The sequence below is a fragment of the Rhamphochromis longiceps genome, linkage group LG14 (genome assembly GCF_057381845.1).
Source record: "Rhamphochromis longiceps isolate RC_006_pf linkage group LG14, R_longiceps_female_GT1.1, whole genome shotgun sequence".
In the NCBI taxonomy this organism is placed as follows: Eukaryota; Metazoa; Chordata; class Actinopteri; order Cichliformes; family Cichlidae; genus Rhamphochromis; species Rhamphochromis longiceps.
Window position 1 is genome coordinate 69617 of NC_140570.1, and position 21235 is coordinate 90851.

Here is a 21235-nt window from a genome sequence, read left to right on the forward strand (position 1 = left end):
TGAAAATAATGGTGCCAAATAAGGCAAGAAAAACATATTTTAAAGGTGAAATATAGAGGTAAAATCAAAAATAGTCAAGAACGGCCAATTATACCCTGGACCACAGAGGGTTAAATTTGAAAACGGTTTTAAAAAAAAACATCCCCATTCTAAAATGTCATGTGACAATCTGATTCATGAAGAGTGATGATGTCACAAGGACATGTGATGATGTCACAAGGACATGTGATGATGTCACAAGCACATGCCTTTGAGCCTTTGAAGTTTTTCTATAAATAGGGGTCAGGAGCAGCAAGTTTTAGTCAGTTTGTTCGCAGCCTTCAAACGTTCGACCAGAGCTATATTTGAAAGTATTTGTAAACCTCTTCAGAGTCACTGAAATTTTTTTTAAACGTTCTCACCAATTCACTGAGCAAACAAACACATTTCAGTCAAGATGACTTTCACCTCAAATCATCTTGAAATATGTAAAGGGACCCTTTTGGGAGGTCACTACAAGGTCGAGGGTTTCCTTGAAGAAGGGGGCTTTGGTATTGTAACCAAATGTTGCAATACAAAAACCAACAAAGTCGTTGCTATTAAAGTCAACAAGAGCGACCCTGAAATTCTGCAACAGGCGAAAATGGAAATTTACATACTGGAGAAGCTGCGAGGCTTGGATGCAGATAGATGCAACATTGTTAAATGGAACGACTTTTTCATCGACGGTGACCGCATCTGCTTAAATTTTGAACTCCTCGATGAAAGCCTGTGGCAGTACATGCGGTACCGGAGGAACCGGGTTCTCCCAGTAACAGAAATCAGGCCAGTGTTATTTCAGCTCGCAAATGCCCTGTCCCACCTGGGTTCTTTGGGAATAGTGCATGCTGACCTCAAACCTGGAAACATAATGGTTGTGGACCGCTATGAGTGTCCAATCAAAGTCAAACTTACAGACTTTGGTTTTGCATGTCCCGCATCTACAGTGATTCCTGGTGACTGTGTGGGGACGGTTGGTTATAAAGCACCTGAGGTTATGATTGGTAGTCTATTTAATGAAGCAATAGACATGTGGTCCCTGGGGCTGGTAGCTGTGGAGCTTGCTACTGGGTATCCTTTCTACCCTGGGAGAAATGATTATGATGTTTTGAAATTCATCATACAGACCCAGGGACAGCCACCAGATCATGTTTTAGACTCTGGCTTTTACACTGATAACTATTTCATAAAAGACAACTACAACGGACAACACTGGACATTTAAGACCGAAAGACAATTTCAAGATGAGACAGGTTGTCAGTCCAAGGACACTCGATGCATAAAACTTAAGTGCCTCGATGACCTTGAACAACTACTGAAGATAAGGGGGTGTTGGGAAAAAATCCAAAATGTATTTGTCAGCCTAATCAAAGAGATGTTAGCATTGGATCCAAACCAGCGCATAACACCCTCGGAGGTTCTCCACCACCCCTTTTTCAATCCTGGCCTCTCTAAGAGTTCTCCCTGCACTGACATGAGTAGCACAGGGGGACAAAACCTTGTGGTCTCTCAGCAGCCTTCTAGTTGCAAAAGAGAAGAATCACAGAAAATCAGCTGCAGTTCCCAAACCTCAGAAGAATTTTCTCAACAAGAATACGTCAACGCATCAGCCAACACATCCTCCTCTATAGATGATCTTGAAATATCTAAAGGGACCTTTTTGGGAGGTCACTACGAGGTCGAGGGTTTCCTTGGAGAAGGGGGCTTTGGTATTGTAACCAAATGTTGCAATACAAAAACCAACGAATTTGTTGCTATCAAAGTCAACAAAAATAACCCTGAAATTCTGCAACAGGCAAAAATGGAAATTCTCATCCTGGAGCAGCTGCGAGGCTTGGATGCAGATAGATGCAACATTGTTCAATGGAACGACTTTTTCATCGACGGTGACCGCATCTGCTTAAATTTTGAACTCCTTGACCAAAGCCTGTGGGACTACATAGAGGACCCGGAAAACCAGGGTCTCCCCATAAGCGAAATCAGGCCAATTTTACATCAACTCACAAATGCCCTGTCCCACCTGGGTTCTGTGGGAATAGTGCATGCTGACCTCAAACCTGGAAACATAATGGTTGTGGACCGCTATGAGTGTCCCATCAAAGTCAAACTTATAGACTTTGGCATTGCATGTCCCGCATCTACAGTGATTCCTGGTGACTGTGTGGGGACGGTTGGTTATAAAGCACCTGAGGTTATGATTGGTAGTCTATTTAATGAAGCAATAGACATGTGGTCCCTGGGGCTGGTAGCTGTGGAGCTTGCTACTGGGTATCCTTTCTACCCTGGGAGAAATGATTATGATGTTTTGAAATTCATCATACAGACCCAGGGACAGCCACCAGATCATGTTTTAGACTCTGGCTTTTACACTGATAACTATTTCATAAAAGACAACTACAACGGACAACACTGGACATTTAAGACCGAAAGACAATTTCAAGATGAAACAGATTATCAGTCCAACGACACTCGATCCATAAAACTTAAGTGCCTCGATGACCTTGGACTAATGCTGAGTATAATGTGGGGCTGGGAAAAAATCCAAACTGTATTTGTCAGCCTAATCAAAGAGATGTTAGCATTGGATCCAAACCAGCGCATAACACCCTCGGAGGTTCTCCACCACCCCTTTTTCAATCCTGGCCTCTCTAAGAGTTCTCCCTGCACTGACATGAGTAGCACAGGGGGACAAAACCTTGTGGTCTCTCAGCAGCCTTCTAGTTGCAAAAGAGAAGAATCACAGAAAATCAGCTGCAGTTCCCAATACTCAGAAGAATTTTCTCAACAAGAATACGTCAACGCATCAGCCAACACATCCTCCTCTATAGATGATCTTGAAATATCTAAAGGGACCCTTTTGGGAGGTCACTACGAGGTCGAGGGTTTCCTTGGAGAAGGGGGCTTTGGTATTGTAACCAAATGTTGCAATACAAAAACCAACAAAGTTGTTGCTATTAAAGTCAACAAAAATAACCCTAAAATTCTCCAACAGGCAAAAATGGAAATTCTCATCCTGGAGCAGCTGCGAGGCTTGGATGCAGATAGATGCAACATTGTTCAATGGAACGACTTTTTCATCGACGGTGACCGCATCTGCTTAAATTTTGAACTCCTTGACCAAAGCCTGTGGGACTACATAGAGGACCCGGAAAACCAGGGTCTCCCCATAAGCGAAATCAGGCCAATTTTACATCAACTCACAAATGCCCTGTCCCACCTGGGTTCTTTGGGAATAGTGCATGCTGACCTCAAACCTGGAAACATAATGGTTGTGGACCGCTATGAGTGTCCCATCAAAGTCAAACTTATAGACTTTGGCATTGCATGTCCCGCATCTACAGTGATTCCTGGTGACTGTGTGGGGACGGTTGGTTATAAAGCACCTGAGGTTATGATTGGTAGTCTATTTAATGAAGCAATAGACATGTGGTCCCTGGGGCTGGTAGCTGTGGAGCTTGCTACTGGGTATCCTTTCTACCCTGGGAGAAATGATTATGATGTTTTGAAATTCATCATACAGACCCAGGGACAGCCACCAGATCATGTTTTAGACTCTGGCTTTTACACTGATAACTATTTCATAAAAGACAACTACAACGGACAACACTGGACATTTAAGACCGAAAGACAATTTCAAGATGAAACAGATTATCAGTCCAACGACACTCGATCCATAAAACTTAAGTGCCTCGATGACCTTGGACTAATGCTGAGTATAATGTGGGGCAGGGAAAAAATCCAAACTGTATTTGTCAGCCTAATCAAAGAGATGTTAGCATTGGATCCAAACCAGCGCATAACACCCTCGGAGGTTCTCCACCACCCCTTTTTCAGTCCTGGCCTCTCTAAGAGTTCTCCCTGCACTGACATGAGTAGCACAGGGGGACAAAACCTTGTGGTCTCTCAGCAGCCTTCTAGTTGCAAAAGAGAAGAATCACAGAAAATCAGCTGCAGTTCCCAATACTCAGAAGAATTTTCTCAACAAGAATACGTCAACGCATCAGCCAACACATCCTCCTCTATAGATGATCTTGAAATATCTAAAGGGACCCTTTTGGGAGGTCACTACGAGGTCGAGGGTTTCCTTGGAGAAGGGGGCTTTGGTATTGTAACCAAATGTTGCAATACAAAAACCAACAAAGTTGTTGCTATTAAAGTCAACAAAAATAACCCTAAAATTCTCCAACAGGCAAAAATGGAAATTCTCATCCTGGAGCAGCTGCGAGGCTTGGATGCAGATAGATGCAACATTGTTCAATGGAACGACTTTTTCATCGACGGTGACCGCATCTGCTTAAATTTTGAACTCCTTGACCAAAGCCTGTGGGACTACATAGAGGACCCGGAAAACCAGGGTCTCCCCATAAGCGAAATCAGGCCAATTTTACATCAACTCACAAATGCCCTGTCCCACCTGGGTTCTGTGGGAATAGTGCATGCTGACCTCAAACCTGGAAACATAATGGTTGTGGACCGCTATGAGTGTCCCATCAAAGTCAAACTTATAGACTTTGGCATTGCATGTCCCGCATCTACAGTGATTCCTGGTGACTGTGTGGGGACGGTTGGTTATAAAGCACCTGAGGTTATGATTGGTAGTCTATTTAATGAAGCAATAGACATGTGGTCCCTGGGGCTGGTAGCTGTGGAGCTTGCTACTGGGTATCCTTTCTACCCTGGGAGAAATGATTATGATGTTTTGAAATTCATCATACAGACCCAGGGACAGCCACCAGATCATGTTTTAGACTCTGGCTTTTACACTGATAACTATTTCATAAAAGACAACTACAACGGACAACGCTGGACATTTAAGACCGAAAAACAATTTCAAGATGAAACAGATTATCAGTCCAACGACACTCGATCCATAACACTTAAGTGCCTCGATGACCTTGGACCAATGCTGAGTATAATGTGGGGCAAGGAAAAAATCCAAACTGTATTTGTCAGCCTAATCAAAGAGATGTTAGCATTGGATCCAAACCAGCGCATAACACCCTCGGAGGTTCTCCACCACCCCTTTTTCAGTCCTGGCCTCTCTAAGAGTTCTCCCTGACATGAGTAGCAAACGGGGACCAAACCTTGTGGTCTCTCAGCAGCCTTCAAAACAGAAAGATCATAGAGAATCAATCTCCAGCATTGCTTCAACCACGGACAAAAATGACAAAAACACAAACAGGGATTGTAAAAAGCCATTAACAGCAGATTACATTGCAAGAATTAATTAAGCTGCTCCAATAATGATCACTTTGGCTTTTTTGTCTTTTTTAATTTTCACTCCCCCCACCCCAACCAGTCGCGACAGATGGCTGTCCCTTTAAGAGCCTGGTTCTGTCGAAGGTTTCTTCCTTTTAGAAGGGAGTTTTTCCTTCCCACTGTCGCTCATTGCTTGCTCATAGGGAATCACTTGATTGTTGAGGTGGCCAAAACTCTAGGGGAACTAGCAATTCTTGTGAAAATTGAAAAGGGAAAAAAAGCCTAAAAACATAAAAACAACTGATGAATATGTTCTTGAACTAAGGCACAATTTTGCTTAAAATCCATTAAGTAATCTCTGTGTCAAGTTCTTACCAATATTCAAAGCGGAGCAGCGGACAACTTACCATTACATCAGTCCTTCAATCAGACATAATTTGATCCAAATTGGAAATAAACTGGATGTTTATTAAATAAACCAGCTTTAAGCATCATCTAATTGTTGTTTGTAACTCTTTTTAAATATAGTGCTAACCTTTAGCCTCCTAGTAGACATACATGTTTTATAAATGGGAAAATCCTCTTTTCTTTAGAAAAGTTAAGCTCTGACCTTGAAGTCAAGGTCCCTGAGATTTAAACCTTACAGAGATTTTTAGTAAATGCTACCATGGTATTAATTTAAAAATTCTACATTGTCTCGTTCTTGAGTTATTGCATTCACAAACTTGGGTGTCCACAGCGCCCCGCCATATACCAGACTCAAAAGATTATGAGGTAGGTGTTTTGTTTTTGTTTGTTTGTTTTTTAAGTTTTTTCATAAAGATTACAACATAAAAATAACACAATTGGGAATATTATTGTCATTTTTGAAAACACTATTTTGATGTTATCTAATGCAGTGCAAAAAATAAATAACTAAATTGATAACTGGCACTGAGTCTTCTGTGTGCACACATTCTGCATCAACACACAGGGAGACACTGAGACTTCAGAAATTTTTCACTGTGTTTGTCTATACAGCCACAACTTTCAGATTTTTCACAAACAAGCAGCACGGATTTTGTCCTCATCATTTCAGCTAGAAGTACTTTATAAGGGGGTCTTTCAAGTGAACATTGAACAGGTACAGGTGCTTGAAATCCTTGAAAATGCTCGTTCAGGAGTTAGGCCTTTTTCATACAATCCCCCCATTTTCAAAGGCTCAAATTGGATTGAACAAGCAAGTTTTTTTGTTAATAATTGACCGTTTGGAGTGTAGAACTCATAGATATCAAATGTTGTTTCCTCCCTTGCGAGGCCTTTACTGTATCTGCCTTCAGTTCTGGTTGCTTTGCACTGTGAAGCTATTTGAAAGTATTTGTCAAAGAACAATGAGCACTAGATATCCACTAGATGGTGTTATAGTAAAACACAAGCATAACCCTCACTTAGACAATTTTACCTGATACACAGTTTGTGACCATGTATTTACTCTTCTGGCACTTTGCCTTCACAATTTTGTATTAATTTCACTACCTTTTGGCATGATCACCTTTTAATTTGTTTCTCACATTTGTGACAAAGACACTGCACTGGAGGCAAACAAGACTGTGTAAATACATTCAGCAAGTTGGATTAGTTTCCAGTTTCTGCTGAATACAAGCAAAAACCAGTCACTTCAGAAAGATGTTCAGAATAAAATCTGTAAAACTGCCAAAGAGCAGCACGTGAACTGAACACGCCCGCTCTCGTCTGATCTCGGAAAACGTGATTTTCAGATCCAGCAAAGTGGATATTTTTCACTGTGGATAAATTGCATGGAAACGTTTAATGAGTCATCAGCTATTTCACTACAAAGATGATGTGATTAATGTGTTTGATGTGGAGCTCTTATGTAATGATTACATTTTTAAGATGTAATTTTCAAGTGAAAAACATAATATTTATCTGTTGCATAGTTTACAGTGCGGTGTTTTATGCACTGAGTTATCATGTAGAGTTCTGTTTGTCATCTAGCACCATAATCGGGTTTTGTTTTTATTGCATCTTAGATTTTCCAGCTGCTGTGCCTGAGCAGCCACCCAGAGACCCTTTGCTGCAGTTAGTCTCCCTGCAGGAGGCGTCTGGCTGCTGGCTGCTTGATCCAGCTCTGGCTGCTGCACTGGGACAGACCAACGAGGAGGTGGAAAAGTCAAAGCCTGAAAAGATGCACTGCTGTCAATTTAAATATTAACACAAAATGATGATGTGAGATAAAACAGATTTGATTCTATAATTTGAACAAAAACACATGATAAAATTAAAAACACACCATAAAACAAATAAAATGAAGTCAAACTAAACGTAGGCCTGCCTCACAGCCTGAGAATAAACATCTGCATATCAGAAGCTAAAACACTGGTGGTAATCACACTCCTAACCTCCCACTGAGCTGCACCAGCGTCTGATATTATCCAGAAACCACACGGCAGCAGAAATTATTTTCCTCATCAGTTGTTGTAAAAACATGTCAGCACATTATTTTAGAGCATTTATGATATCACAGTTTGGGATTTCATCAGAAGAGCATCCAGTGTAATAATCTGCCAAATCAAATATGCAGAGCTGCCCACCTTGGTGACCCCGTGTGACAAAGAAGTACACAAACATATGTAATATTACTGGTTGTAGAAAGTAAAATGTGTGTTCTGTCTGTTTTATTTGATTGATTTTGATTTGGGGAATTAGACCAGCAGTGAAGTGTGGGCCACCATTCTGGCTCTGATCTGGCTTCATGGTTTCAAGATGGATGCAAAGGACGAGTGGGAGCTTCTGGCTATGAAGGCTGCCTCGTGGCTCTGTGCTCACAATGGTACTAGCAATGATTGTAACAGATAAAATAACAGCTTTAAAAAACTGTTTCATTCTACAGCTTTCCTCCCACAATCATTATTTTAATATCTGTTTTGTGTTTTTAGCACCGTGTGTGTCAGAGTGTGTGGATGCTGGAAATGTCCTGCTGGGTTGCAGCGTGAAGAAAGAAGCTCTGGGACTCTGAGGGTTTTCTTAAAGTAACTTCATCTTCAGAGTGAACAGAAGCAGGTCTGCTTACTCCACACTGCCTTTGATACAGAGCTGTTTTATATCATCAACCCCTTTTACATGTTTATTTGTCATGAATTATGTACCTAATATTGGTTTTACCATTGTGGAAAAAAAGTATGTCAAAATTGTCTGAATACTCCTGACACAGTAGAAGATTGGACCACTGCTGTGGCAGCTCATTCACAAAGTGTTTTAATTCCTTTTCTCTGCCACTAGATGGCGATTATGTTCATACTTTTACTGATTTCACACAGAAACACCAAAACCAATCTAAGAAGAGTCTTTTCCCTTCCTGTTATAGTTCGGAAAATGGCTTCAGTTCAGGACATTTTCAAGATGGTCCTCAGTGAATTGGAGTGAATAGAGCAAAACTTTTAAAATAACTATTTACAGTGTTTACACCATCTTCTAAACAAAAGTAATATTTTTATGGCCAAATTGAAATGAAACTATACAGAACGTCATTCTGTTTCTCTCGCAGGAGTTACAATTTTATCCATGAAACACTTTCATTCTGCTAATTGACACCGATTGATCCTTGACAGGGCTCTAGACTAACTTTTTGCCATGGGCGTACCAGTACGCCTAACTTTAAAAAGTTAGGCATACCGGCACAAAAGTTAGGCGCACACAAATTTTATAATAATTTATATAATATAGAGAGATAGAGAGAGAGCTAGCTGTGCATGGAGTGTGATTTTAATAGTCGTGGAAGCAAAACAGCAAAATTCATGACGACATTGATCAAATGTGAAGCGCAGTTTGCTGCTTCTTTTGCTGCTGGCTCGATGAATTTTGGTTGAAAGAGACAAAACCTGCAGCTCAGAATCAGCGCAAAAAGACGTAAACACAGACCGGACGCATCAGAATCGCTGAGCTCCGACAGCGTGTCCGTCTAAGGCCGTCAGGTGAGAAAGCCGAGAAAGACAAAGCTGATTCTGATGCGTCGGGTCTGTGTTTACATCTTTGTGTGAATCCGTGTACCTGCTCTCATTTGCTGTTTGGTTGTTGTTGAAATGGTTTTGTGAGCTTTAATCTGAGAATCTGGCGTTTCTGGCAAAACACAGTTATATTTAAAAGTCATTCAGGATTTAATGAATTGATATCGCTTTATTCAAGCTACTCCTCCCACTTCCACCTGCACCTTCATCTGGACCACGGCGAATCAGAGAGGTCCCGCCCCTTACTATCTCTGATTGGTTTAGTCCACGATAGGGGCAAAATGTGTGTATGTTGTTGACCACAGGGAAGGTTGCAGATTTATTTTTTATTTTTTGCTACCCAAACAGTTGGTCGCACAGGTGCAACCAAATATTTCTTTTTAGTCGCACCACTGAAAAATTTGGTCGTATTTGCGACCAAATTGGTCGCACTCTAGAGCCCTGCTTGAACGTCTTAACACAGCACATAGTCTCCATTCATGTTCGCTTATTCATGACTGTAGTTAGAGTTACATCTGAATTTTCAAAAACTGCCTGTTTTGTAGTGATTGAAATAATAATTAGCATAAAAAGTTATGAAATCTATGTTTGGTTTTTTATTTCTTTGTTGTAACAATTTTGGAAATAAATTGTATATTGGCGTAAAAGTATCAATATATTTGAGGTTTGAGCAGCAAAGTTGAGTACCAGGGTTTTGCTCCTGAATAACTTCCTAAGTCTTCTCTGCCAATGCCAAATAGCTTTCTGGGTGCTGCGCTGCACTGTCAGAGCACACCTCCTTATCTACGGTTTTCTGTGTTTCTTATTCTCTTTAAAAGTTCTGCTGAGGGCCTCCTATACTCAAAGTCTAAGAGCCAGCTCTGTTCTTTGGCTCGACTTTCTTCCATAATCTTTTCACTTTTGTGAGAAATAAAACACAATTTAAGAACAGATTGTCATAAAAAGAAATGGCATCAATAACTACACCAAGGACATTCAAAACAAATTTTAAACTTGGCTTAAAGACCATAAGTCTGATCTGAAAATGTCGACCAACTTCAACATTTAGATTGTGACACTAACTTGTCTCTCTTCCACAGTGTGTTTCCTTTGTCCTGCTCCGCTCTCCCTTAACCAGTTGTGGCAAATGGCTGCCCCTTCCTGAGCCTTGATCTCCCAGAGCTTTCTTCCTGTTAAAAGGGAGTTTTTATTTCCCACTGTTGCCAGGTACTTGCTCAAAGAGGATCATTCAATTGTTGGGGTTTTTTTTTTCTGTATTACTTAGTGTATTTACCTTACAATATAAAGCACCTTGAAGTGACTGTTGTGTTGATTTGGCGCTATATAATTAAAACTGAATTACATCTCTGAAGAAATGTTTCATGCATGTTTTGTTGCCTTTTTAAAGTGATGGGGGAATAATTGTAATGGGCTAATAAAAAGGGACAGACGTGCTCTGTGTAAAGATCAACCCTTTGACCATCATTCACTGCATCATTAATTGCTTTAACTTATAGTCCATAATGCTGTAAAAACAAAAGAAGGAAAAGCTGAGTCATTTTCACATTTTTATTGAGGTTTGAATTCAGCAAGTCTGTTGCTGATCTCAGTAAATGTAACAGGATGTCTCCGAAAATTTACAGTTGTGGATAAAACAGGGTGATGTGTTATTGTCAGGTTTGAGTGAATAACAGGACCCAAATGCAGGACTTCCTGAGAAGCCACAGGCAGTTTATTTACTTCACTTACTATTTATATCAGTTTGGCCAGCAGTCACGTATAGGTTCAAACAAAATGGCACGAGGCTGCAAAAATATTTATCATCTAGTAATCTTTATTAATGAAAGCATGAGTGTACCCACCAAAACACACCAAAGAACCCAACCCCTGTAACAGCAACTGGCTTCTTTTTATTCTCTATCATTCAGGTGAGCATCTGGAATAGCCCAAGTCTGGGGGAAGCAAACCAAACGAGGAACAAAACATCCACATATGCAAACATCAAACCACAATATAACACATGGAAGACATTTATATTTTGTACAAAGTCCTATGAATAATTCAATATGTATATGCTTCAGTCAATTGCATATAAATTAGAAACACCAAGAGTGAAACTTCCCCAACCTGGCACATTGGTTTACTCCAGGAGCTCATAGACAAGTAACAAAATCTGTTGTTGTGCTTCACCTTTGCTCCCAGTGTGTCCTGCCCATTATTAACCAAGCTCTCCCTCTGTTACACTGGAGTCCTTGCCAGTGTTTCTCACCCACGTTCATGTGATTAAGATTCCTGTAACAAACGAAACTTTGTATTCCCGTGAAAATATCTTTTTTTATTGAGTCTGCTTTTGGCTAAAGGCCAACGTATCGACCTTCCTTGGGACAGAAAATAATCTGTGTCTTAGTCTTAATACTCGTCAACAACACACACAAAACAAAAATGAGCATTTAAATTTAAATGACATAAATAACACTGAATATAAACAGTCTGGTTTTCTAATATTGAAATGAAAGAAATTCTATTTTTTAAATTTAATCATTTTGAATTTTTAACAGCACTGCCAAACTCTGATTCCTTCTTTAATAAACCTGGAGAGTCACTTACCTCTGTGTCAGTACTTACCAAAATATTGCCTCTTGCCCCTCTGACAGATGACCTCGCCTGAGAAAAAACAAAAAACAAACCTTAAAATGGCTGCAACTGCTGTGCTCCCTAAATTAGTACAAATAGGGGGAAAGGAGAGTAGGCATGTTAAATATTACAGTTAGATTTTCTTAAACTTTCACTCTTAGAAAGCATTCTGTTTTAAAGCGAGCACTTTAAAGACATGATGTTTGTGCAGGTCTCCACTCCTTCCTCCTCATGTTATCCAGCCACTGGTTCAGTCTTGCTGCTCCATCATAACCTTTAGTAAAACGAGAGGCTCAGAAGCAACAAGAGTATTGTGTGAAAAGAGATCTGAATAAACAAAGAGTGGCAGACCCCCGGCTGTGTTGTGTTCTTGCTATTAGCAACTTTATGGTGATTCAGAACATACAGAACATACAGAACATACAGATCCTTTTTTATAGATGATGTTTGCTGAGTATTCATGCATGCATCATCCATTAATGTTTGGGAGGAGGGGCTGATTGACTTTGTCAGGACTGTTTTTCCCAATAAGCCACCACTATTAAACTTTGACGAGCCTTATGGCCAACTCAACCCATCAGATCTTTGATGTGTTAAAGCCAAAAACCTGCTACAAGACACAATCGAGAGGACTGATGAGAAAAGAAAGTGAACTGGATTTTCTTCAAATTTAAAGAGCACCGTTAGCTTTAGCTCATTTAGCTTTGTTAGTGAGCATACATGTAGCTTACAAATAAGTAAATTGAATTAAGGGAGGGAAGAATCAACTTGAAGGCTGAACTCCAGGAAAAACTAGGAAGCTTGAAAGGGAAACAGCAGTTACTTTGGCTGCTGCCACAGCCGCTCCTTAAATACCTGGTCTTGCTGACACACTTAATTATCAAGCTGGTGCCTACATGAAGGTGAGAACTTCACTCCCAACCACTGAATAGACAAGATTGTATCCACACGACGGCTTTATTGATCCCTTTGCAGAGGTTTGAAATTTCTTAAAATAAATCTCAGAAAATCGGTTTGGTTTCGATGTTTAAATTATTTTTCCACAACAACAAACAGAAGCATCGATGTGAGCATCGGTCCAAAGAAAAACAATACAAAGATATTATTAGTAGCTAACATATTGCACTTTGGGCTACTGACTAGATAGCCACTAATTACGCGAGGAAATACAAGAATAACTGAATGCAATTTGATTTATTGAATTTGTTTATTGAAAATGACTTGAAGAAAGACGAGAACATTTGTTGTCGTTTATAGTTTTCTTTATTTTGTGCCAAATTGGTGCCAAATCAATAAATGAGCAGTAGAAGCTACCGTTCACAGATGGAAAATGTAAAACACTCACTTGCCACTCTATTAAGAACATGTTGCTTTTTGGTCAATGTGACGGACCAAAAAGCAACAAAGTTATTGTACCCAATTGATCCCTATGAGCGACCGTGGAGAGGAAAAACTCCCTTTTAACAGGAAGAAACCTCTGGCAGAACCAGGCTCAGGGAGGGCGGCCATCTGCTTCGACCGGTTGGTGGATAAGTGAGTGTTTTTTGTGCATTTTAAATATTTAATTACTGTGAATGTTATATTAAATATTTAAATGACATATATACTTACCTGAAGCAGACGTGATGTGGGAAATTTCTGAAAATACCACACAGAAATGAGCAGCCTTCAAAGTGGTTTATTAATTTGAAGGCTGCTCATGTATGCTGTGTGGCTTACCTGTGTCTGTTATTTCTGAAATACGTCTCTGAGTCTTCTTTCCACCTCCCAGCGGGATTTATCCGAGACGCTTTCTTCCCACATCTTTCTGAATTTCCTCTGTTTGACCAGGTCTTTTAGGATGGCCTTTCCATGAGCTCTGCAGAGAGAAGCATTTTTAATCAGCACATTAGTTTCTAAGTAAATGCAGAGAATTTATCAAAAGAAAGTCAAAATAGAAATATCAGCCTATAATTGTTAAAAGTTCACACTGACCTGACTTCAGAGGAAGCATCCTGACACAGTTCACTGACAGCCAACAGGAAGCATTTGGTGAAAATCCGTCCTGCAGACAGAACTTTCTCTGCTTCCATGAATTTATTGATTATAAGGAGCCCCAGTGCGGCACCAGCTCTCACGAGAACGCTCTTATGTCTGAGGAAGGAAACACAGACAAATCCACTCAGTGTGTTTGATTTTCACCTGATCTGATTGTGATGCTGGGGTCACAGATACTCTTCACAGGTGTGAACTTACTTCAAACCCATAGTCACCAGGCTGTTTAGAAAGCGACTCGGGCTGCAACCGTGAACCAGAGCGGTCAGAGCTTCCTTGGCATGCTGCTGAATGAGCATATTGGCATTTGCCCTTACAAACACCTGGAGTAAACTCTCACAGGTCCATTCAGCTTCTTTGTCCATCCTCTCTCTGAGGTGTACACACAAATATATTACGGTGTCCAGTGCCGCACAGGACACAAGAGCGATTGTTTTTAATCTAAAGAATCAGAGGAAATTTCAGCAGTTAGAAATCAAACTTGTTACAAAGATGCATGAGACAGGGCACGCTTGCAAACATGGACAGAAGAGGGTGGCATAAAGACAGATGTAGAGAAAAACAGCTGGTATACCTCTTGTGTCACCCCCAAGCAAACTCTACGGAGGTTTAACTCCAACTCCTCTTGGTGATGCCGCACCAGGGTGCGGATGTATCGCAACCCCTCTTTCTTTTTCTTCCTGTAGGAACATCAAATAGTTTTAAAACTCACATCCTCACATTAAATTGAAAATAATTAATGATAACAGTAGAAAATCATTTTACCAGTCGTCCTGACTCAGCAAGCTGAGGCTCAGCTGGAGAGTCTCTGAAGGATCAGAGACTGGCTGAAGCTCCTCCCCTAACTTTTCGTCAATTGACAGGAGGTACCCCATGATAAGCCCTTTAAAGTCCACCTCTGGAGGGTGTCTAACAACCCTTCGAGGTTTCCTTTGTTCTGGAGCTGGAGTTTGAGGAGGAGCTGGAGCTGGAGGAGGAGCTGGAGTTCGAGCAGGGGCTGGAGCTCCAGGAGGAGCTGGAGCTCGGGAAGGAATTAGCCTCCAACGAGCTGCAATAGTTTGGGGCAGAGAGGCATCCACATTTTTTAAAATTGTTTGCTCCAATGCCTCAAACATATGTTGGGCTGTCACCAGCCTCACAACACCAGCAACTTCTTTGTCTGCACAGATTAGATCATGAAATATTTATTACTCACATTTCTGTTTGTTTGCAGCTGAAAATGAACAAGACTAAAGTGCACTTTAAAGGGGAGAGCAAACCATGTATGTCTATAAGTGTTTTTATTTAATTACATTTTTCAAGTTTTCAATTCATCATAATCAGTCTTAATTAACCATTTACCAAAATTTGTATTCAAATAAAACCAAATCACAGGCTGGATAAAAAGTGAAGCTGAAATGTCAAACTTTTGACCTCTATAGATATTTTACCATGGCAACACCTTAACATTCAATGTGTTTTAGCAATGTGTAAACTCTGGTTGGAGGGTTTATCTCTCACACAACAGCTGATTAAAAGTCTGAAGAGTTTAAATGTCTGACATTCTGACTCATCATTACGTCGATTTAAGAACTGACCTGTTTCTCTGTAGCTTTTTAACCTCACTGGAATCTGACTTCTCCTGTGAGGACGAGAAGATGATGTGGTATGTGACTTTTGTTGCCATGATGCCAGGTCTCTCTTGGAAATGAGATTTTTAATCTCAATGAGATTTTTTTTACCTGGATAAATAAAGGATTAATAAAAAAAGAGTGTCTTTCTCTCCATCTTCAAGCTGGCCAAACGTCATGACTTTATATCAGTAAATGGTTTTAACTAATTAAGAAAATGTTATGTGGAGTTTCCCTTATTTTTTCCAAAAAGTTAGATCATAAAGAGGTTTATAATTACTTAACACTCACTAACTCGCGCTGACATAAAATCTTATATCACTTTAAAGGTTTGTTTAAAAAAGAGAGAGGCAAAAATGATGTTTTCCTCATTATACTGATATTTGTCATTATACCATCCATAGATCATAAAAGTCAAGAGCATATTTACAAAAACAAACATATTCCTTTTCTGTCACTTTTTATGGTTTTAAACTAAAATAGCTGTAAAATAGTTTTGGTTGTCCAGTGATGTTTCTTCTGTCTCCTCTCCTCGTCCAATCCATAAAGTAGAGTCCAACTGCTCCCTGGACCCTCTGCAGTACCTCAACACTGATCAAACCCAGGCCACGGTAGGTAGAGTGCTGATGTGTCTGCTGTGTGTGGTTGTTACTTGTTGCTGAGGAATAAATATGAATGTGTTTGTGGTGTGCAGGTCAAGCTGGCTGCAGGACACAAGTTTGACAGAGATGTTGAACTGCTGATTTATTACAAAGACGCCCACCAGCCCACTGCTGTGGTGGAGGCAGGACAGGCCTCTGCTGAGCCGGGTGAGTGAAAAATAAGTGAAGTCATTAGTTTGCAAATAAAAATTCAAGATCCCAGTTCTTCAACCTGGAATTTAATTGTATTGGAATATATTGGAAACTGTAAACTTGACATTTTTCTGTCCTTTTCATGTCTCTGATGTGTTCAATGGCTTCATGTGGAGAGTTTGTGTTGGTAGTGAATCAATCTGAAAATATGAGTAATACTCGCACCAGCAGTGCCAGAGTATTCATAAAGTGGTGTTAGAGTTACAAAATATTTCCTCAAATCTTTCCTCAAATCGTTCCTCTCACACAGTGGCCTCACCATCTTTTCCCTCTTCCCTTCAGGACAGTCCTCTGCTCCTGTTGAAGAGTTTACCAATGGGCTGCTATTCAAACATTTTACAGTTTGGGGTCTCGTTGTGAACACATCTTCCCGTGAGTTGTATTCATGTGATCTCAGTGACTTAAAGTGATATCACTGTAAAACACCATGTTGCCTTTGGATGCTTCTGCAAAACTCCAGGTTATGTTTGATTTACTTGCTAAAACAGATTACTGAAAGCATACTTGTATACCTGCCAAAGAGTTGAGCTTTTGCTTGTGTAGATGAAAAAACTCTCCTCTTTTGCTGTTTGTCTTTACTGATGGAGAGGTGGGGAACACCAAAGAAGTGATTGAGAATTCAGGTTCTCACAGGTAAAACAACAAAAAGATGATGACATGTGCTGCGTACCAAACCTGTGTGTCTTAAAAACAGCTGTTGTATTGCAGGTGTTTCTCTTTTGGGATTGGGGAAGGGGCCAGCTCTGCTCTCATCAATGGGATGGCCAAGGAAGGAGGAGGTCACGCTCAGTTCATCACAGGGACTGACAGGATGCAACCAAAAGTAAGACAATGAGTCATAACAATTATCATGAAAAGGCAAGATGATATTATTATTTGAACAGAAGACATAAATTCCAAAAACATAAATGTATATTTTTTCAGGGTTTTTCATTATTTTTCAGGTGATGCAGTCGCTGCAGTTTGCTCTGCAGCTGACTGTGGTCGACATCTCAGTCATATTGGATTTACCAAAGGAAGTGTCTGTCACTGTCCTCTCTCCACTAATCACAACACTTTTCCAGGGTCAGAGGTCACTGATTTATGCCGAGCTCACTAGGACAGGTAGGAGCAGCCTCTCATGTTGTTGGCAAACTAGATCAATCTGCTGGGACATCTGATTTTAGGACAATCACTTGCTTTTCCAAAGGACACTGACAACCAGACATTAGATGCCACAGCCCTGGCCCACGGTACATGAATCACAATGTGTTACTTCAGAGGTGTGATGTTTTCAGGGGTTTTTTTTTCTGCGCTGCAGAAAATTGTAAAACTACTGTGAACTTGGTGGATCTGTCCAGATCTTTGACTGGAAACTATTTCTATGAATGAGTGGTTTAAAATGTGTAAGTGAAAAGCTGCCATATTTCAGGTCCCAAAGTCAAACGAACACTGAGGGATCACTGAGAGCTAAAAACGGTCTAACTTCTTTCATCTTTAATAAAATGATCAGCGTTGCTGTTTTACCGGGTTTAACAATTAAGTTTAACATCCAGGCATCCATGAAAACAGAGTTTATTCAATTTAACTGAGTTAGAGTTTTGCAGTAAGTTAGCTCGCTAGTTTCCACCTAAACATGATCATCATAAGCAGTGTTACCAATTCATACACTGGTTTATCATCTAGACTTTTTGTCTCATGCAGCACCATGATCAGGTCCAGTTTTTATTTCATCTTTGATTTTTCAGCTGCTGTGCCTGAGCAGCCTCCCAGAGACCCTTTGTTGCAGTTAGTCTTCCTCCAGAAGCCATCTGGCTGCTTGATCCAGCTCTGGCTGCTGCACCGGGAAAGAGCAGTGAGGAGGTGGATTGATAAATGAAATTCATAACAAAAATTCATAATGGACTTTTTCCATTTAGGAATAATAAAAATTTCTTTTTAATTGCTATTAACTGACAGTCAGATAACCAGCTTTTAAAAACATATTCATAAACACTTTGCAGTCAACAAAATTTGCACAGAGGTTATAGATGAAATAAAAAGTATCACGTGTTTTCTAGGTGTGTTTATGACTCTGTTATTGTACATATTCTGTGTTATACATCATAATCATTCCAGTCTCTCTCTTTTTTTTTTTACTGTTTTAATCTTTATAAAACTCTTATTTATTTATTTATTTTTGTGATTTCTGCTGCCCTATTGGTCTGGTCTCTCTTGAAAATCTGAAAATGTGATATTCATAATAAAAGGATTTAAAAGTTTACTGCCAAAAAATTATTAAACTTCATAACAGAAATGTGCTAACTGGCTTGAAATAGATTGAAACTGTTATGAGATTGCTTCAGGGAGCAGACATGACACCGTCTTTTAGGTTTCGTCATCACTTTGTATTATGCGCACAACACCACCCTCCTCTGGCTTCCACGTGAACTGCACCTTAAACATCAACTGTTTACAAATGTCATGACACAAACAAACGTTTCAATACCGTAAATCACTTTTTGGACTGCGATCACTTTTTGGCACAACATCGGCTCTGATAACATTTAAAGCGCATTGAAAAACTATTCTTTAATGCTAAAAATCCATTATCAATTGTAATTATTTATTTATTTATTTAAATTTCAGATATCGATCTTCATTTTTGTAAACTGGTGAATTAATGATTTTTTTAAAGAATTAAAACGACAAAGTTTGGCAACATATTTTTTATAAAGGATGAATAAAACAGTAAAACAAAATGAGAAATATACATATTTTTGAAAAAGCTATGATAATTAGACGAACTTTATTTTAAATAAATAAAATTGATTTTCGGTGCCACTGGGAGTCATGGTGATGATGACGTGTTTGAGTGCAGGTATAAAAGCAGGAGGCAAAATTGGAATTCGGGTTTCACGTTTGAGCGCAAACAGGAGCTTTTTCCCACTAGTGCTGTGAAAACTCGGATTTTTCAAACTACAGCCAACGTTTGAAAATCTTCAAGAAGGATTTGCAAAATGACTTCTACAAACTTCAGTCGCGAGATGCACCTGCTCTCCCTTTTCATTGACGAGGTGATAGATCAATGCTATGGTGAGTGCAGCAGGCTAATATGTCAGAGTGCTAGCAAACAAATACAACTTAGATTTTTGTCTTTTATTGTTTGGAAGTAGGACTTCATGAGTGTTAACGTTTAGGATGAGATGTTTCATACTTGAGTAACATCAATTTTAACATGTGCCAGTACACTATAAAGATGGCGCCATGTTTTTTTTTAAATTGCTGGAAAAAAAAACCAATTGAATGCACGCGCCCTGGAAACGACGTAAAGCGTTGGAGGACGTTGACGTCAGCGCGCGGCCGTTTTTGCATGTAGAGGGTTTGAGTTGACATGTTTGGGCTGCTGGCGCTGAGTTATACCTGAAAGTTTCATAGATTGTGAATTTTATAAAGCTGGAGAATGGAGTTTTAAAAGTTCACAGAGTCGCTGGATGAGTTTGAGATTGAAACAGTGTGTGCCTGCAATGAGGTGGTGGAAGGTTTCTCACCTAAATGTAGCTGCTTTATTCTCAAAATATCGGTGCTCAACTAATATGAAGATATTGCTCCTTAATGTGAATGCGTATTAAAACCTCAGTGAAAGTCCATGCAGCCTTACACCGCATGAAAACTTTTACCAAAAAAGGTGAAGGCTTTCATAAACAATGAGTTCTGCTGGGAGCTTCTTACTGTTTGTGTGTGGAAGAGCTTATGATGATGTAAAGCCATGTCTGGACAATTTAAATTCAGGCTTTAATTTGTGTGATCACATGATTAACGTACACGCATGCTTTGCTTTCTCGTAGCTGAGCTGGTGAGTCCAATCACTGCTCCTCAGATGGTCGTCATTAACTTGAGGAACCGTGAACTGAGCAGCAGCCAACTGGACTCCATGTCCCACCTGGTCCTCACTCTTTACCATAACCTGGTGACGGGGTCCAAGGACTTTCCTTACATACCTTTTAAAGGATTGTTCCACCGGGACCAGGTGACGACACCATTTGTCCATGTGAGGCAGAGCCAGAGAGAGAACACCACTCCTTCTCCTCCTACGGACTCACCAGCTGGCATGATGCTGCCGCCTGCGGGCTCCAGCTCTCATCCACGCTTCCTGACTCCAGTTCTTCCAGAGAAAGCGGATCTTGCTGTGCTGAAGGCAGATCGGAGGAACTGTGTCGGCACCTTGACTGTCGACGGCCTCCTCGTCACCAGAGTCATCTCCACTGTTTACCGAACAGAGGACACTGAGATGACGAACCGCTGGAGAATAACAGACTACAGCGCGGACGGCAGAGTTCTCACTTCGGTGCTCTGCCGTTTTCTAAATATGTCGGCAAAGCGTGCTAAGAGGAAGGCTCCGGAGGAAGAGAGCAGCATCCGGAGCCCGACTCCAGCAAGGAAGCGCTTGAGATTATAATATACAGTGAAGCATGTCGAACGTCAGCAAGCCTGAACAAAGTGGTAAGTAGTAAATAGTGCTTAAGGTTGTTTCTAAAATAATGTCCTAAAATATTTGAAAATCGTCGAGGTTTTAACTTCTATTCTTTCTTTTCTGCCTCTTGTTTCTAAAAGTCAGGAAAAAGAGTCACGCTGCGAAGAAACTCCACACAGAAGATTTTCCCTCAGTAAAATGGTAAATATATTCATCTTGTTATGACGTTTGCTCACAATAACCAGGAGTGTTCCTGTGTTTCTGAAGTGATTCACTCTCATTTGGTGTTATTTGATCCAAAGACAACTGAGGGTCTTCAGAGCAGCGTGAACGGCCGTCACCTGAGAGAAGACAGTCCTGGCACCTTTGTGGTTCCCTCCAGGTACTCCAGCTTCATCCCACAGTCCAGAGAGATGCAGTTAGGTTGAATGTGAGTGTGAATAGTTGTCTGTTTCTCTGTGTTAGACTGAC

General features: G+C 40.3%; 4 protein-coding genes and 1 pseudogene across 6 annotated transcripts; 4 read left to right on the plus strand and 1 right to left on the minus strand.

The window, feature by feature from the left end:
* Positions 1–1228: 1228 nt before the first annotated feature.
* Positions 1229–5077, plus strand: LOC146653314 (uncharacterized). The gene has a single exon (XM_085380589.1). The coding sequence runs from the start codon at positions 1394–1396 to the stop codon at positions 5075–5077; it is 3684 nt and encodes a 1227-aa protein (XP_085236715.1). The 5' UTR covers positions 1229–1393.
* Positions 5078–7026: 1949 nt separating this feature from the next.
* LOC146653315 (von Willebrand factor A domain-containing protein 5A-like) lies at positions 7027–8247 on the plus strand. The gene is made up of 4 exons (XM_085380590.1): positions 7027–7090; positions 7248–7378; positions 7924–8047; positions 8154–8247. Exons 1-4 carry the CDS (start codon positions 7027–7029, stop codon positions 8231–8233), a joined length of 399 nt encoding a protein of 132 aa, XP_085236716.1. The 3' UTR covers positions 8234–8247.
* Positions 8248–10836: 2589 nt separating this feature from the next.
* LOC146653316 (TOG array regulator of axonemal microtubules protein 2-like) lies at positions 10837–15266 on the minus strand. Of its 3 annotated transcripts, XM_085380271.1 has the most exons (6): positions 14634–15266; positions 14443–14548; positions 14070–14309; positions 13809–13967; positions 13554–13692; positions 10837–13472 (listed from the first exon to the last, which is right to left on the minus strand). In XM_085380271.1, exons 3-5 carry the CDS (start codon positions 14231–14233, stop codon positions 13563–13565), a joined length of 453 nt encoding a protein of 150 aa, XP_085236397.1. In that variant the 5' UTR covers positions 14234–14309; positions 14443–14548; positions 14634–15266; the 3' UTR covers positions 10837–13472; positions 13554–13562. The 3 variants fall into 3 exon arrangements, with proteins under 3 accessions (XP_085236397.1, XP_085236396.1, XP_085236395.1); XM_085380270.1 differs by having other exon boundaries at positions 10837–13692; XM_085380269.1 differs by lacking the exons at positions 10837–13472; positions 13554–13692; positions 13809–13967.
* A 239-nt stretch (positions 15267–15505) lies between these two features.
* On the plus strand, positions 15506–17529 carry LOC146653317 (von Willebrand factor A domain-containing protein 5A-like; annotated as a pseudogene).
* A 1781-nt stretch (positions 17530–19310) lies between these two features.
* Positions 19311–20749, plus strand: LOC146653318 (uncharacterized). The gene is made up of 2 exons (XM_085429136.1): positions 19311–19386; positions 20139–20749. The coding sequence occupies exons 1-2, from the start codon at positions 19311–19313 to the stop codon at positions 20747–20749; spliced, it is 687 nt and encodes a 228-aa protein (XP_085285262.1).
* Positions 20750–21235: the final 486 nt, after the last annotated feature.